This window comes from Coturnix japonica, chromosome 9, assembly GCF_054131305.1.
Source record: "Coturnix japonica strain WE chromosome 9, WE-NBRP24, whole genome shotgun sequence".
NCBI classification, from domain to species: domain Eukaryota; kingdom Metazoa; phylum Chordata; class Aves; order Galliformes; family Phasianidae; genus Coturnix; species Coturnix japonica.
Genome location: NC_140671.1, coordinates 4,134,496 through 4,151,491, shown reverse-complemented (window position 1 = coordinate 4,151,491; position 16,996 = coordinate 4,134,496). Strand labels below are relative to the sequence as shown.

General features: G+C 46.9%; 1 protein-coding gene and 1 long non-coding RNA gene across 4 annotated transcripts in view; one reads left to right on the top strand and one right to left on the bottom strand.

Annotated features, from left to right (window-relative positions):
* The window catches only part of LOC146759641 (uncharacterized), a 52,383-nt gene extending 42,402 nt beyond the window's left edge, over nt 1–9,981 (bottom strand). For 2 of the 3 annotated variants that reach the window (XR_014949063.1, XR_014949065.1), the window contains exons 1-2: nt 7,153–7,292; nt 2,385–2,477 (exon numbers count right to left, since the gene is read on the bottom strand). This is a non-coding gene — a long non-coding RNA (uncharacterized LOC146759641). Of the gene's footprint in view, nt 1–2,384; nt 2,478–7,152; nt 7,293–9,943 lie in introns of those variants that run through there. The other variant, XR_014949064.1, reaches the window with a different exon arrangement.
* RFLNA (refilin A) lies at nt 1,433–16,755 on the top strand. Its single transcript, XM_015877832.3, has 3 exons — nt 1,433–1,944; nt 10,442–10,551; nt 11,968–16,755. The coding sequence occupies exons 1-3, from the start codon at nt 1,750–1,752 to the stop codon at nt 12,299–12,301; spliced, it is 639 nt and encodes a 212-aa protein (XP_015733318.1). The 5' UTR covers nt 1,433–1,749; the 3' UTR covers nt 12,302–16,755.
* The last annotated feature ends 241 nt before the right edge of the window (nt 16,756–16,996 follow it).

The following is a 16,996-nucleotide window of genomic DNA, read 5'->3' as shown; positions in this document are numbered from 1 at the left end:
AGGTAAGAATTCACTGAGGTTCGTGTGTGGGCTGCTCGGAGCCTGTTTGACATTTATAAATCAGTGACATTCCTCTGCACAGCTCAGTACATACAAATCACTTCAGTCTCTGTGAGGAGGGCCCCTCATCGCAGTCAAGGGTGGATTTGGGCATCCATGGCTTTTCCTTTTGAGTAGAGCAGAATATGCCTAAACAAAATCCAGCTTTATCAGCCGGCAAGGTCACCTACCACTCCAAGCGTGACCTGTTGCTGGAGATGGAGTGAGGGCTCTTTTAGCATCAAATTCCTTCCAAGGACTTTGTGTGATCTTCAGGGCTTGGTCACAAAAGTCATCATCGCTAGATGCAAAACCAGACACCCCACACTCTTGTCAGATGTCATTACAAACGTTGTGCTCATGGACTGTTATTGGAGTAGCACAAACAGCCGTGGTCCTGTTCTGCCCAGTGCTGGGCCAGTTAGATGTCTACAGCTTCCCAGGGAAACCTACATGCTGCAAATAATGCTCCACCAGGCTGAGCACTATGAGTGGGCCTGCCTGAAATTTCTCACAGTCTGGACTCTACGTAGAGAGAAAACATGATGAGAAAAACATAACCAGGACTGTGGACAAGATACTGTTAACGTCAGCCAGTTATTGTGCAACAGACATCCATCTTGGCCTCTGTGAGCCTGACCTGTTTAACCACCACTACTTCTCCAAACCCTGAGGGTTTACATGGCTGCCCCATCCACCTCAGTGCAGGCACCATGCTCCTCCCAGGTAACAGTGTGCTGGGCTTTGGGGTGCCCTCCAATCGCACTTACAGTGGCCCAAGCACATGGCGATGGATGGTGAAGCCACTTCCTCTGTGTCTGTGAACCTGCAGCTGTGGAGATGGTCAAAGAAAGAGATGCTCATGTCTTGAGCCGTGCAATACCCAAAGGGCACGGCCACCAGAGAGGGGGTTACGGCAGCTGCATATACACCGTGGGACTGCCATAGCCACTCAGTGCTTGGCTAAAGCCGCCCCAAAATGAAGAGGAATGGTGGCTGTTGGAAGAGCTCCTCCCTCGTGCCCACAGGAAAAAAAAACTGCCGGGATGGGTGATGGGAGGGGGTGAAATTAGGTAAAAACCTGACAGGAGAGAGGTAACCATCTGACAGAAGTGAAGGAAAACCCGGGGTGAGGGATAATTCGGGGTGAGGGAGAACAGAACGGTCGAAGCGCAACTCCGCGAGGACGGGTGGACGCCTGGGGGTCCTCGTGTCTCTCCAGGGGCAGCAGCCCGGTGGGAGAGGGCGGCAGGGCGCTGGCAAAGGCGCTCCCGACTTGCGAAGAGCCTGAAAACGTACAGCCAGGCAGAGCCGGGGGCCGGGGAAAGGGGAGGGCGCTCCCCGGCTCCCTCCCACCCTCTCCGGATAAATGTGCCGCCGGGAGGCGGCGGGCGGACGGCAGCAGCGCGTGGAACGGCGCGTGGAGCGGTGCGGGGCTCGCCCTGCAGCCCCCCGCCCTGCGCTTTGTGCCGGCGGGGCCGCCGGGTTTTGTCCGCTTCCCGTCCGTTCCGACGGGCGCGGGGCCGGTTGAGGGGCGGGCAGCACAGCGCGGCCGATGCCGGCTCTCCCCGTCCCGCTCGGCTCGGCTCGGCTCGCTGCAGGCCGGTGGCGGCCATCGGGAATCGGAGCCCCCCCGGGCGCCCTTCCCCTCCCGTCCCTCCGCGGCCGGAGGGTTTTCTCCCGCTGCCGCCGCCTCGCTGCCCCCCAGACATGGTAGGGCACCTCCAGCTGCAAGGGATGGACGAGAGCCTGAAGGAGAAGAGCCGGGAAGGCTTGTTGGACAGCCCGGACTCGGGGCTGCCCCCCAGCCCCAGCCCCCCTTTCTACTCCCTGTCGCCCGGGGGCGGCGCCGGCGCGGACCCCCCGACCCCGGGGCAGCGGCGCGAGGCCAAGGACGGCAGAGGGGTAAGAGCAGAAGCGACGGTGGGAGAGGGGGGAGAGGGATTTAAAGGACGGTGGAACTTCACCCCAGGGGCCTTACGGGCTTCTTTGACGTATCAAAGACGTTTGGAAGTGTATTGCACACAGCTAACTGGCTTCCGTGCAGAATAAAAGCTGTCAGCAACAGAGATTGCCGTGGAGAAAGTTCATCTACCTGTGCAATAGTGACTGTTCACACTAATTCCCAGCAGAGACGCTTTGCAGTGACTTACTCTACCCTCATTTCCTTTCTCAAGTTTGAAGGCTATTTTTGTGTATTAATCCAAACTGCCTTCTGCTGTCAGGTATGCCAGGACCATCCCCAAGAACGTCTCAGCAGAGTATGGGGAGGAGGGAGTGAGATGTTAAATAGGGAAATCAAATCCGAAGCCCACTAACAAGCTCTCACCACTACACAGCCTTACCTGCAGGCGCCTGGGTGCGTGCTGTCTGATGGGGCTGTACACTCAGTTACCCACATTCCTCTGGTTTGGTGGGATCAGGCTGTTGCTACATGTCTGTAAAATAAAATGTGGGAGGAAAATGAATGAACGCTTGCTGGGTCAGAAAACAGCTGGAGTGGAGATGTCTGCAGAGGTCAGCAATGGGGGTGTGAGGGCCTCTGTTCCAGCTATCGTGACAGCCAGCCACCACTGCTCTCAAGAAGGCCCTTAGATATTAGAGATGAAAAAGGGTAAGAAAAAGCTATTCTTGCTCTTGGTCTGATAGGACTGAGAGTTTTAGTGCTCCCACAGGGGGAAAAAGTAGTTATTCCAGTGATCTACATACAGCAAAATTACATTTTCAAGTTATTTTTCTTTCTTTGAACACAAAAAAATAATTTAAGTATTTCTGAAGAACAGCTTAGATTCTTCTTTTCTGATTTTTATATCATACTTCATCATACAGTACGGGCAGCCCAGGGCTCCTGCTGTTAGCAGACGGGTGCCATGCACTGCAGATGTTTCTGTGCATTTAGTAGGTACAGAAGACTAAAAGATACTGATACTGAACCTAATTAGACTGCTTTAATTGGAGTGGTGCAGGACTAACTCTGCCTGTTTGGTGTATGGAACTGGTAGGGATTTTCACTTGACTGCACAGTTTCACTCCTAATTTCCAACACTCTACTTGCAGCTGTTAAGAAAATGGGAGAAATATGGGGAGCATTTCAGTGTCTGATTAGCTTTAATCTTCCCATTTAACAAGGACTTGCAGATCTATAAGCAATTACACAACCCATGAATGTGTTTAACTCCACTACTCTGCCGTTCATCAGAGCCTGCAGAGTTGGCAAATCAATAATTGCAGCTATTTGCACACCAAGGCGCGGGGTTGGGTTTTTTTTAATCACTTATTAGTGTTTGTTTTGCTTACAGATGTGACAGAACCAGGAATGCAGCCCGCATTCTTTGTGGTATAATACTATAAAACCATATATAAGCTCAGTTACTAATGGCCAACGTTCTAGTATGTACAGTTACAATAAATTGCTGTCAGGTGAAGAAAACAACATTCCAGACCTGTGGGAAGGATTTCATACTGCTCCTTGCTGCAGACCTATCAAAACCACCAGGCTGAACCCAGCCGCGTTCCTTTGCAGTCGGCTGTTTTGCTCTAACTTCACAAATATGTTGAAGGATTTTTCTGCTCTGGGAGAGCTCTTCTCATGCAGACTGAAATGAGATTGCATGCTCTTATCGAAGACTTCCTTGTGTGTAAAATCCATGCTCTGCCTGCTTTGTGTCATTAACTGTGACTCTGAAAAAGTAAACTCCTTTCTCTTTAATAAGTATGACTTTGTTTCAAAGACAATGCACCATTTATTCCCATTTAACCAGCCAATTTGGCTACAGCTTTGGGATCCAAGAAAATATGAAAGGCAATTTGGGGCCAGAGTCATAAATACCACAAGTTCAACACCATTTAGGGACCTTTTCTTTTTTTCTTCTCCTTGCATTTTACTTGCAGTGCAGGAGAAATTAGCTTTTACTTATTGAAATAAAACCCACATGGAAAATTTGTTAATTGTTTTCTGCTGAAATGCAAATATCCTAAAGAAAATAGAAGGTGACTTTTACCTAGTTCTGCCCCTTAAATCTGAAACATGATTAAATTGCTTCTTAAGACTGAATTCCCTAGGCTTTGCTTGTAATGCTGGGCCAAAAGGCACATATATAAAGTGAAATAAATCTCTAGTAATGCACACAAAGAAGCGGTTGCTGGAAGGGCAGGGAATGAAATCACATCAAAGTAGCCAGATCTGCTTAGAGTTTTCCCTGTTGTTGTTGCCTGTGTGTATAGTTTTAGGCCAGAAGGACTGATTGTGAGCTCTTGCTAGTGCTGCACTGAAATAACTGCTTAGCATCCAATAGCATCGCTCCTCAAGGACATGAGAGGAGATCAGGACCATATTCTTCTGCAGAACCATCCATCATGACTTCTTGAAGCAGCAGACTTCTTGTCCCTCCCACTGCTGTTGCCAACAAGTTCAGCTTTATTTGAAAAACTAAACATTTATGAATTCAACTTGCCTCACTGAGTGCTGACCTCAGTGGGACTGTCCCAGTGGATGGGCTGTCAGATGAATGTCCCCACGTAGGGAATTCCTACTTACATTGTTGACAGCAATGCAATATTGGAATCAGTATTAGGGGAGGAGATTCTAGCTTCATCTTCAGCACTGCGGAGGAGCGTTCTTTGTCTCTTGGTGTAGACTTCATGGGTTGGTTCCATCAATGGAGTCCGGGTTAGCTTGTGTGCCTTCTTCCTGAATTGCCAGATATTGAAGAACTCTTGGGGCCACAGAGCCTGCATCTTGTTTTATACTGAAAGAGATTCAGGAAAGGGGGCTGTCTTCTGGGGACTGAGTGGGGAACGTAGACCATCAAAACGTTTCCATGCAATACGTGACTTGCAGACCTGCCGACACCCCCAGTGAAAGCACATGTGAGAAACACCCCAACCTGAGCCAGCTCACAGCCTGCATGCAAAGCAGGTGATGTCTTTTTAAGTCCGCATGGGTGTCAGCAACTGAGGAAAGCTCCAGGCTTGTATGGAGAGCAAGGCACTCATCTGGCACAGCAGCATGGCTCACCTTGGAGCTTGGCATTTGCTACCTGGCATCTTGACCCTCTTCTGAACCACTCCCATGGGGTGGGATCCTGCAGGAATTTTCCTGGCAGATGTTGGCAGTGGTTTCAGCTCTTGTCTGCTGGTCACCATGTCTGCAGCCTGGAAAAGTGTAACCACAGATGGCTTTTCTCTGCACCTTGGCCCGTCTAGTTCTGAATGTGCTCCCACTTCTCTTCCTCCTTGGTTCAACACCAGCAATGAAGGAGAGGGAAGAGAGGAATGGCAGTGAGCCTCACCTAATCTGCAGGCTGTGACAATGGCCCTTCTGGGCAGATCAAGGTCTCGTTCCTTTAAGACCCACCTGATCCTGGCTCTAGTCTGTTCTGACAGAGCTGTTGCTGTGCAGTAGTTGATGGCTCAATCCTCCCAAATGGAGGAAGGAGTGTCAGCGGGGTGCAGCATGCATTGCTAGCACCAAGCAGAAGTGTTTCTCCAGGGACTGGAGTGCAAATATGTGTAACTGAACTGAAACTGCACTGTTGGCACAGTGCCTGCTGCCACAAAGTGTCTCTGAATGCTGTGGAAACGAGATGGGACTGGGCAAATCATTCAGCAGGCATCAGTCTGTATTATCAGTGGAATTAGCAGAGAAAGGTTGTGCATGTGGTCTTGATTCAGGCTGTTTGTGATAAAGGCAAGCAGGGAAAAAGTCATAGGAGTCTCATCATCTATCCTAAAATAATGTGGCTATATCTAGGGTGGTGGCTTCTGGCTGTTTAATTTCTGTTGCATCCGTATGTAACACTTGGCAATAAGCAAGGTAATACATTTCCCACTTGAAACAGAAGAGGCAACAGACAGGAAGAATTAATTCTTTGAAGTAATAAAGCCCTGCTTTATACCTGAGGTTTGCATTTACTGTTATCACTTCCAAATAAAATCTCATCCGGCTCTAGTATAAATTACTTGTAATATGCAATACATGGGAAAATAAATGGTCTGTTAAACAAACACTGCTTATCAGCTAGAGCGGAGAATGTAGATGTGTGTCAAATAATTCAGCTAGATCTTTCATTACAGCTGTAAATAACAGCTGAGTAAAGTGACATTTTCATGGACCTGACTTGTTGCCATAGTGGGAAAATGTGGTGAGAGATTTGCTTATGCCCTAGCTAAGTTAGGAGCTGGGAAATTGGAAAGCTGTATCCTGTTTATAGCCTTGGTGCCTGGAAAACTGTTTCCCCTTACAGTCCCTAGGGAGCTAACGCCAAATCCTAGTGCCTTCCACATAATGGCCATAGCTAAAGAAGTCAGCCTGTTCTGATCTGTCTTGCTTTCTGGGGAAAAGTTTTCTGAAGAGTTTATATGTTTCAAGTCACATTAATTTCCTTCTTTCTTTGTTGCATTGGTGCCTGAAGTCTGGAAGCTACAGGAATGGTCAGGGCCAATTTCATGGCACTTTATTTACCGTAACTCTGCTTCTATTCCTTTAAAACACCCAAGTAAAAAGCACCTTAACAGAATCCACTAACTCGAATTAATGTAAAATAAGATTATTCTGGTGTAAAATAAGATTATCCTGCCTACTGTATTCTTTTTGCTGCTGTTTAGGGACTCTGAGGTCTAAATGCCCCCAGGATGCAGGCACTGATATGTCACTTCTGGCAGGTATGAATCAGTTCTAAAGCAAGAAGTCCCCCACAGTGCTTATGTTAGCATAAAAGCAGCACACTTGGTCAGCTGTAGATTGAGTTCCCTTCAGTGAATTATTTTTGGGGGTGTATTTATTTATGTACTGCTTGAAAAAACAGCATAGCTGCCCAGGCCTTTACATGCCCGAAAGGCATCAGAGGTAAAGCAGAAGGAAAAATGCAGCCAAACAAGAAATCACTTCAGCATTTTAATACTACTTTAACCCTTTGCTGGTTAAGACAGATAATTAAGTACTACCTGTAGTCTTCCAGCTAAGCAATCCTAGGGTTTCTTTGGATAGACAGACCTTGACTTATGGATCGCTTGTGGGCAGCCTACTCTAAAGCCACACGTTTCTCCTCTCCATCATGAACAAACTCTGCTCAATTCAGCCCATCTGTGGTGCGGGGCTGGAAAGAAACTCACCTTATTTCTGAAGTGTCTTGAGATTGCTGAGTGATTGATAGAAATGAGCCAAAGGCCGTCATTTTCTCTGGTGGAGGAGGGGTCAGAAGTCCAGCATTTCTGTTCTTTCAACCATTCCCGTACAGAAGGAAAAAGAATTGAAGCTGAGCATTTTTGCTTTGTTTCTACCTTAAACTAGATTGGAAGGAGAGGGTGTCAAACTGTTGCCAAAAAGCCAGTTTTTGGCATGTGTCAAGCATATAACATTTCAGCTCCAAAGACAAATCCTTTGGAAGGCTTGGGTGCACTGCTACTTGCTTCCAAACTCCATGTTCAGAAGCAGGTATTTCAGAACACCACCAGAGGCGGAACAAGAAGTCACCTGAAGCTCCATTCAGTTGCTGCCCTGTAAAATCTGTGCTCACTGTTTAGTGACCCTTCCACTCTGTACAAGCAATGCAGTTGCTTGGTGAGCAGACTGGAGGGTCTTACAGATGATCTCTATTTTTAGAGCATGCTTTTTAAATTATCTAAGTCTTCCATATGCAGAATTCTGGGTGACTTTCAAGGTTTCCCACCTGCAGCAGCTCATGGCACTGCTTGTGGTAGATAAGTGTTAATTTGTAATGGTCTCTGCTGGGCGGTAGAAGTCTCTGGTCTGCAGTTGCCCCAGGTTTCTAAACTAATCAAGCGTCATCTGCAGATCTGTTAATGCTAGTTGGATGAAATGCATTATTCCCTTTTTTAGCCTTCCTGGCTTAGGTCTAGGTGAGGTAACCTGCAGTGCAAATAGTCTCATCACCACTCCATTCAGAGCTGACTTGGAGAGAAGTTAATCCAACTGCCACCAAATTCAGTGGCAACTTTTGGACTCCGGTTTCAGTCATGCATGACCCATCTCCTCCATGCAGATGGGTATTGTTTCTGCAGCATGTTCTTGTTTCCTGTTCCCTGCTGTGGGACTTGGGATTTCAACAGTGTTGGCCTCTCTGTCGTTGTTCTGACTGAGCAGCAAAATGCTGTGGGGTCACATGCCCCAAGAATACTCCCACTAAACCACAGGAAGGACATTGCCTCCTGCATCCTTGTCACCAGGGACATTCAGAGCATGCTTAGTGTCAACATATGCTAGCAATAGGTGTGAAGGTTTGTTTCCCTGGGAGCACTGAAATTGCTTCTTTCAAGTTATTTCTTTAATACAGCACCTTGCAGAACTCTTTTAACACCAGGATTTCCCTTGTGCTGATCTAGTCAGAATGCTCCTTGTTCTTTTTTTCCCCCACACCCATTCAGGCATTGTCCTTTTTTGACAGTGGAACAAAAGTAGTTGAAACGAAGGGTTAGCCATTTAATATTGCAGGTTAACACCGTAGTAGAGTGCAGGAACGTTTCAGTATGGAAGGAGTAAATAGCTTTGTGGCTTTGGGACACAGAATTGAAGGGCTTAGAGAAAATTCAGATGAAGCAATGACATTTTTTGCTTTAGCCTCAGGCAGAAAACCCAAGCCACCAGTGAAAACCAGACCTTAGACAGTGTGAGCTGATGCTATTGAGCAGGCTCAGGGGAGTTTTGCCAGTTGACACCAGCTGAGGGATGAGCTGGGGAACACTGTGGGGATCTGCATGGGGTACAGGACAGGGCACAAGTTGGAGTACCTTGCCCAGTGCTAGAAGCAGGTACTGGGCCACAGCTGCGGTGCTGCTCCTGTATCTGCCATTCAGAAGGTGCTGGGGAGGGCAGAGTGAAGTGACATGGGAAGAGCAAGCCAGTTTCTCTGTACCCTCAGCTATGTTCATTGGTACAATGAGCCCCAAGATAATCTGATTGACAAGAGACTGATGAAAAATGACTAATTCCAGCACACATGGTTTATACATGTTGGAAAGTGGAAAAACTCTGAGCTTTTAAGTCACCTAGAAACCTTTCAGCCCTGGCCAGTGGCTGCCAGCCATGTCCTTTAAAGAGACCCTGTGTCCCTGTGCGTCATGAAGTACTGCTGTCAGAGAAGTGGCAAGAACTAAAACCCACAATGACGTTTTTCTAGGATTAGGCTTAATTGGCTTCTGGGCTGGGTCTAGACACAGAACCCATATATGTGAGAACTGATATCTGAGTGGGCGCTCCACTATTGAGGAGTAGAATTATTCATTTTTGTACCGGGAAGGGGAGCCTAGCCTGGACTATGACAGTCTGTCAGAGTAACTAACTTCAGGAGGAAATTAGTCTTAACAATCTATGGTTTGAAGAAGCTGGAGTCCTAGCTTGAAGCTTGTTTCCTGCATCACAGAGGCCACAGGATGCCCCAGTATCTCACTCCATGCTCATCTGTGTGTGGTTAACTAGAACATCCCCAGGAGCAAGCCAGCTGCTCTTGGCATGGAGACTTCATCGGCTGCTAACCTACCAAGGAGTTGTTCTAAGGGTTACATTATTTGCAGCACATACATATTCATGTGTACGTATGAGAATATTATATACAAGCACTACTCAAGTAACGCCACATCCTTTAAGTTGGCAGATGTGGGCCCTATCTCTGTGTTACATCAGAGCCCTTCATGCTTTGAGTCTTTGTAAGAGCTTGCAGCCAGAGAAGCTGCTTGATTGTTTTTTGGTAATTTAGAACTGACCACTGGTTAAAGACAAACACTAAAGAATTGCAGTTCTTAGGAGAAACAAGAAAGGAAGAAGAAAAAGAAGGGTTAACATTCAAAGGCCAGATACTGCAGCGTAAGGTGCCAGAGATCTGGGCAGTGCCATACCTGGGGTGGTGAACCGGGCACAGTGAGGTGGGAACTTGGGTAGCGGTGGAACCTGGAGGGCAGCCTGCTGCATCACATCAGTCCTGAGAGATGGAAGCTGTAAATAGAGGCAGCATGGTTAGGCCTGTACAAGACTCGTCAGTGCAGAACTTGCCTATGCCAACCATCTTTAGCTTGTTTTTCTTTTCCAACTTGACAGCAATCCTCCCCTTTGAGCTTTCTGCACGGGGTGGAGCACCTTCCTTCAAACCTAGAAAAAGAGATTATGAGGGGAAACTCAATTATGCTGAGCACCAGCAAGGTGAGCTTAGCTTGTGTGCAGTGAAATTGGTCCTGTTGCTGTTGCAGATACCTGTTCCTGTTGCTAAAGAGCCTGTCACCTGCATTGTCTTCCATGTGACTCTGAAAAAACCAAGCTCAGCAAGACTCAGAAATGCTGTCTCCTGTGAATGCTGTTGATGGCTGCTCAGCTCCCAGCCACAGCACATTATAAACTGTGCCAACCTCATCTCTTGTGTCCCATCACTCACAGCACTGTTCCTCCCTGCAGATGCCTTACCTGCTCCTGAACCCGTCCGTGTCGGAGATAAGACCTCGAATGTACCCTGTGTTTTTTGGAGAAAGCATTGAGGTCAACCCTGAGCCCGTGCAGGAAATTAGGTACAGATGGTACCGGGTTGGGTGAGTGGGGATGTCTGTCCTTTTCTTGGTGCTTTTTCTTCTCCAAAAAATTAAATGTGATTACAAATGGGAGTTGTGGTTATTTGTATAGGAAGGGAGAGAGAGACAGGTAGGAGAGTAATGCCTGAGTTAAAAAGACACAGACAGCGGCAGAGGTGGAGGAGTAGGTTGTAAGAGAAGACTTTCCTTCCAAGGCCAGCTCATTTCCAAGGCAATGGGAGAAAACTGTGACCTTCTGTAGGCTTGCTGGTCTACACTGTGCCCTGCTGACTTGTATCCTCAGCTACACCGTTATAATTGGTACCTGTTTTTGTTAGCCTTGCAGCAGAGAAACCAAAATTCACAGGTACAGAACCATCTCCTCCTCATGACAGGGTGGTCCCTCTAGCCAGTGATTGAGGTATTCTGGCCTCCTGTGGAACTGGAGGCAATGGCCTGTGGACAAACACTGTTCGGCTCTTCTTTTGCTGGTGTGGAATGTGCTCTGCAAACAGCATGGAGCACAGTTACACACAGCTTAGGGCAGGGATGGTGGGAGGACTAGATCCAATTCCCACCCCCCTTCAACTTATGCAAACATCTCTCTGGAAATGTACCCCAGTAAATCTCTGCTTGCTGAGGAACTGCCGGCGGGCATGTTTTTATGGTGATTACATCGGAGTCTTGTTTTATGTGCGCTGAATGACTTGCTTACACCCTAGCTGTGCAAAATACATTACAGCAGCTCAGATTACATACAGTGCACAATCAGTCAACCCCCCTCCGGGTAGAGGTAATGACAAGCACACACCCAGCTTTTAATCTTTTTTTTTTTCTTTTTTAAACGTGGAGCTGCACATTCCTTGGCTGCTGAATGCCAGGGGAGCATTTGGGGAGTGGGGAAATCAACTGAGCTCTTCATTTAAGAGCTGTTAACATGGCCACTTCCTTTGTGCCCAGCCATACTCCATAGCATCCCTTTGCTTTACCACCTTGGCACTTGTATTTTTCTGTAGGCCCCAGTGAGCAGCTTCACTCCTCATCTCCCAGCATAAAGCTGAGTTTGGCTACCTTTGTGCTCTGATGGCTCAGTGCAGAGAAAAAAGTGGAAGACAGAGAAAGAAGCAGGTTCCTTGGAGCCAGTGCAGCAAGGTCCTTTCTGTCCTCGCACAAACAGGCAGGCTAAGTTGACTGAAGAAATGCTGAGGTGGCTTCACAAGGTGGGATTCTCTCAAGGTGCACCCAGCAGGAAAGAATCCTTTTGGCTCTCTGCTTTGGGTTGTAGGGTTTACATTTCTAGTGCTAGTGCACTAAGAAAGCACAGATGTTCCCAGCTCCAAAGGGTTGAGAAGAGTTCTGTTCATCCTCTTTCTTTTGCTGCTTGGGCTATTTTTGATACCTTGTTGTCCTCTCTAGGTGTAATTCCGAGGTGAAGTATGACTCTGAGAAGCATTACAGGGATGACATCATCTACGGCCCCATCCCCACCGTCACCACCTACAGTGAGACAGTCATTGCTGCACCCAATTGCACCTGGCGGAACTACAAGTCCCAGCTGATCTTTGAACCCCGCCAGAAGCCACTGAGGTTTCAGAGCACGACCATCATTTTTCCTAAGCGTGCCAAGAACATTTACCGGACCACCCTCAACTACAGCTTGGGCTGTGCCAAGCGCTGGTTTTCTTCCAGCGTGCAGCTGGAACTCTGCGAGGAAACCAGCCCATGCGTCACCTACAGTGAGACCCTCTGATCCGCCCGCCTGGCAATCTTGTGACCTCAAGGAGGCTGAGGCCTTTACTGGGTCTCTGGCTGGGCCCTCATTGATGACGACTGAATATTAATGGCTGGAGAAAATGTCATCTTGGGTGAGGCTGAACTGGCTTGCAGGGCATGGGATGGTTTTGATCAGTGAAAGGCTGGCTTACATTTTGTGACGTTCCTGATGTTCATGGTCTGGTTTTTATTCTATTTTTTTTTTTTTTCCAAGCATATCTGCTTTTGACTTATGTTTTAGACGAAATCAAGATGACAGAGGACCCCATTATCCGTAGCAGAGTCCTGTTTTGTGGGCTCTGTACATCTTGTCTAGCACATAGGTGAGATTAACTGTAGCCTTCAGAAATATTTTGGTCCCTGCAAAGAGAAGACCACCTGCAAAGTGCTGAAGACCATTCTGCCCAGCACACACCAAGCCAAGTCTCCTGGAGTTTAAATGCAGTTGATGTTAATTGTGTCAATTCTTCATGACCTGCATCCAGCAGCTCACCTGGGAGATAGCTGCAATATCATACCACTGCAGTACCTTCAGACCTAACTTGCTTGAGGGAGTAGGGACTATCACTGAAAAAGGAGGAAAGCAGGTGCACGGCGCTCTTGCCAGCAGCTAGATGTTTACATCTATGACAGGGGATGTCACAAGCAAGTGGCTGGAGAAAGGCCTACCCTGATCCACAGCCAGCTCGTCTGAGAGCCCAGCCTAAGCAAGAGGGTGCAGAGGAGACTGAGGAGAGGGAAAAGCTGTGGGGTTATTTTCTAAAAGTGGCCAAAGAGTTTAGGAGCCCAAAGCTCTTTTTATGAAATAACTGGTAGCTGAAGTGTACCATGCTGTTTGTTGTATTTGATACCCAGTTTCCAGGGATCTTTACGCACTTAACAACCCCTCTGAGTTTCAGGGTACTGGGAGAGGAATGTAGCACAGCGAGATGTTGCCTAGCTTTAAAGAAGCTGGTACAGGGTTAACTTAACTGCAGAGCAAGGTTGCTCATCCTCTCAGGAGTTTCCATACCTATGTCATGGTCAGCTTAGCTGATTGTGGAGGAGCATCCAGACTGGTTACAAGCAGTCCACAGGTACTTTACGGCTAGCTGAGCTCTCTGCAACAGGACCAAGAAGCATAGAGAGAACAGTAGTCACTTCAACCATCCTAAGGTAAACCATTCCCACTGATGAATCACATCTCCCAGTATTTTTTCATTTTGGTAACTTGCTGAGAAAAAGCAAGAGCCTACTGCAAACCTTTGAAACTGATACAGAATTGTCTCCAGAAATCTTACCAAGAATTTTTACATGCTGCTCTCAGAAGAGACCAGAATTAGAAAATAACCGTATAGTTCTGGAAATTAATTTCCAGCTTTCGTTCTTTTAAACTTTCCATGTTGTTTCTGACTTGATGCAAGCCTGATCAAGTTATTTCAGAACACAGCCAAGCAGCCAAGTCAGAAAACCTATTAACAATGTCAACAAGACATAGCTGATTGCCCAGAACTGTTGACGCACAAACCCACAGTGATTTATAAAAAAAACAACCAAACACCAGGCAGTCTGGCAAACTTTAAGAAGAATTACACAGTAACCTGCAAAGATACTTTTTCCATCAGTTTCAAAAGGCAATTGGTAGGTGTGACCAGAACTGTGACCTTTATGAAAGTTTTCGTGAAGCTGAATTTATCCACCAGAGGTAAATAGAAGATTTTTAGACACAAACTTAAATCCTGACAACATCATTTGTACTGAAAAATGTAAGCTGTGGCAGTGGTGAACTCTGCCTCTATCATCTGGGAGCTGAGCCTGGGTAGAGAGCAATGTCCTACTGGATTTCCAAGACCCAGCTTCTTGGTTCATGGATAGAGACCTGCCCAGCCATGTGGGCCTTCCCAAGCGGATGAGTCCATCTCAGACTCCCTGTTTTTCCAGGAATCCTGCCACGTATTTATTTTGCATGACAGACCTGGCTTCAGCTTTTCAGCAAGTTCTCTCCATCATGTGCATGACAGAACCAGTGTACCAGGTTAATCTCATGAGCTTTTTTATCTTCACTAACTGCAGGCTTCTGCCTGCTTTGCCTGCTGTTCTTCTTTCTCAACGTTGGCTACAACAGAAAAACAACTCAAAAAACAAGTGTGCAAATAGACCTAAACCACAGCTTGGTCTTGGATCACATGGGGACAGGGGCCACTAAGGCAAAGTCTCACAGGTGCAGGGTCCCCTCCCTCCCTGACCAGGCTGTTTTGAATCTTTATTCTTTGTTTTCTCTGCAAATAGACTAGAAATGACCTAACATGCTCCTGCTCCTTTGAGCTTAGGCAGCTTTTTTCATCTTGCCACGTCGGGAAAAAAAAGTCAGCAGGCAGCTTAGCTTCCCAGGCTGCCAACACACGGAGCTGTATAACCATGGACAGCCCGTGGTGGGCTGCCACCCTGGGCCACGTCCAGAACTGTGACATTGCCAAGTAAGTGCCCGAGATCTGTAGAAACTTTTGGAAAGTACCTTCTTAGATGGTGACTCCATTGGGCCCATCACAGGCTGCTTTTCTTGTCAGTAAGAGCTGGAGTTAGAAGGAGATTTTGCTCTTCCTGTGCAAAACCACAGCCGGTCAGTCCTCACCCTGGCGTGGGCACAAATCCCACCCCTTACCCACCCTCCGTCCCTCTTGCTGCCAGCCCCACACCTGGGTGAGGCACTGAGACCAAAGTCACCTTGCTCACAATTTGGAAAAGTGCTGATTTGTTGCTGTTTTGCTCCAAGAGCAGAATTTGAATTTAGTGTGCATGGTGCCAGTTAAGAATTGCTCCCAGGAGCCAAGAAGTGCCTTATTTGTAGTATGTTTTGTGCATCTAAAAGGAACAATTAGTTCCACTACAGAGATGTTTTTCTTTTAAACGGAACATTATTTATCTCAACTGATTTCTGTTCACCTGTTTTCCCAAAGACACAAATGATAAACCTAGACCATAGAAAATGCTGCTTAGAAAGGTGAGGCCCCTTGAGCAGCCCAGGCTGTGGCTACATGATTTCTCCTAAGGCTCCTACTATGCCGGTTACCCACAGTCCTGCACGCCCGATGGGTTAAGTCAGACTCCACCTGTAGGAATTACTTTCCATCAGTAGTTATTTTGGGATCAGAAGCTTTCACAAAGGGCTTCTGGTTTTATGTTGTCTTTTTTTTGTAAGTTGTTTGTTGTTATTTTTTTTGGGGGGGGGAGGGTGCTCACAGGAGAGAGGTTTGCCCTTTCCCCCCTTCTTTTCTGTGATTGCTTTACCCCTAAAATGCAACAGAGAATGCACGTGTCTGGTCTGCCTGCATTGCTGTAATTGTATTAGGGGCCAAAAAGGGGAACCTGAGCTTATTAATGCCTTTTAACAATTCACAAAACACGTTGCACAAAATGCAGAGGAAAACTTTGACCAAAAGAGTTTACTGCTTCTTTCTTTCCATTCTTTTCTCAATGTGAAATAGAGACAGATTTGCACCCTAGGTGCAGACTTCTTGGGAATGATGAAATGAGGTTTGAGTGTTGATAGCAGTGTTTGAGTGAGCTGCTGGTCAGAGAAGTGAGTGCTATTTACTATTTATGTTGAGTGAGTCTTACAAAATAAAATAAAATAGGAAAGGTCACCGAAAGGTTGATGAAGAAAGACTTTGCAGAGCAAACTGAGGACTGAAGGCAGCGTGAGACTGATGTAGAGGTGAATGGTTCAGGGTGTGAGCGCTGTGAGCTAGGGGATATTTAGGCACTGTGGTTTTAACGTGCCTTTTTTTCCTGCATGGAAAGGCATCTTTGCCCTCTTTAGAGCTGAAACAACATCAGATCCATTCTCTACCACAGCCATTCAGTTCCACTGAAGTCTGTGGATCTCAAAGTTCCCCAGGCTTGTAGGGGCCTCTGCATACTATGCACACAGAGCTGCGAAGACAGGGGAACACTTCATAGGAAATGTTGGATCTTGGTGAGGGAGATCCCCATCTCTACTGGCAGGTAAACTGCTCCTTGAGGATTACCCCTTTTCCTCACAAATCCCTCAGTTCTGAACTCCTCCCCTGCAGCTCACCAATTGGTTATTGTATTTGATGCCTGGCACGTGTTCCTTTCCAGATACTGTGATGGCCATCAAAATGAGCAAAGTATCCTGCCACATGAATCGTGACCTGGAGGTGGGGTTGAAAGGTGTTTGAAGGTTAGTGAAGGGAGAACACGTTACTGATGGAAATGCATAAGGATGTGTCATAATTTTATTTTTGTAAGTCTGATTCTCTAAGTGCTTGTAAAGTACTTTACTGTTGTATATGTGGTGATGCAGTAGTTTTCAATATCCTTTTATTTTTGTATATTCCCCCTTCCACAATAATCCCTTCCTGTTCAACTCATAGAAAATAATTTAAGATGACAAAATTTATATATCATAATAAAATGCCCAAACTGTCAGGCTCGTGTCTGAATTTCTTGCCCTTTACTTATCCATTGCCTTTGTGCCTCATGTTCTTTTCCCATCCTGAGGGAATGTTCCGGTGTCTCCCCCCCCTTGCCAGCAGGATTTGGCCCAGCTGTCAGCTCTCAGGGCAGTGGCTTGATTAGCAAAACCTGCTCTGTCAGGTGGGCTCAGTGAAATTTAAATGACTCAATCAGAGGGCACCGAACTCCTGCTTTGTGCAGGGGCAGTTTTGCC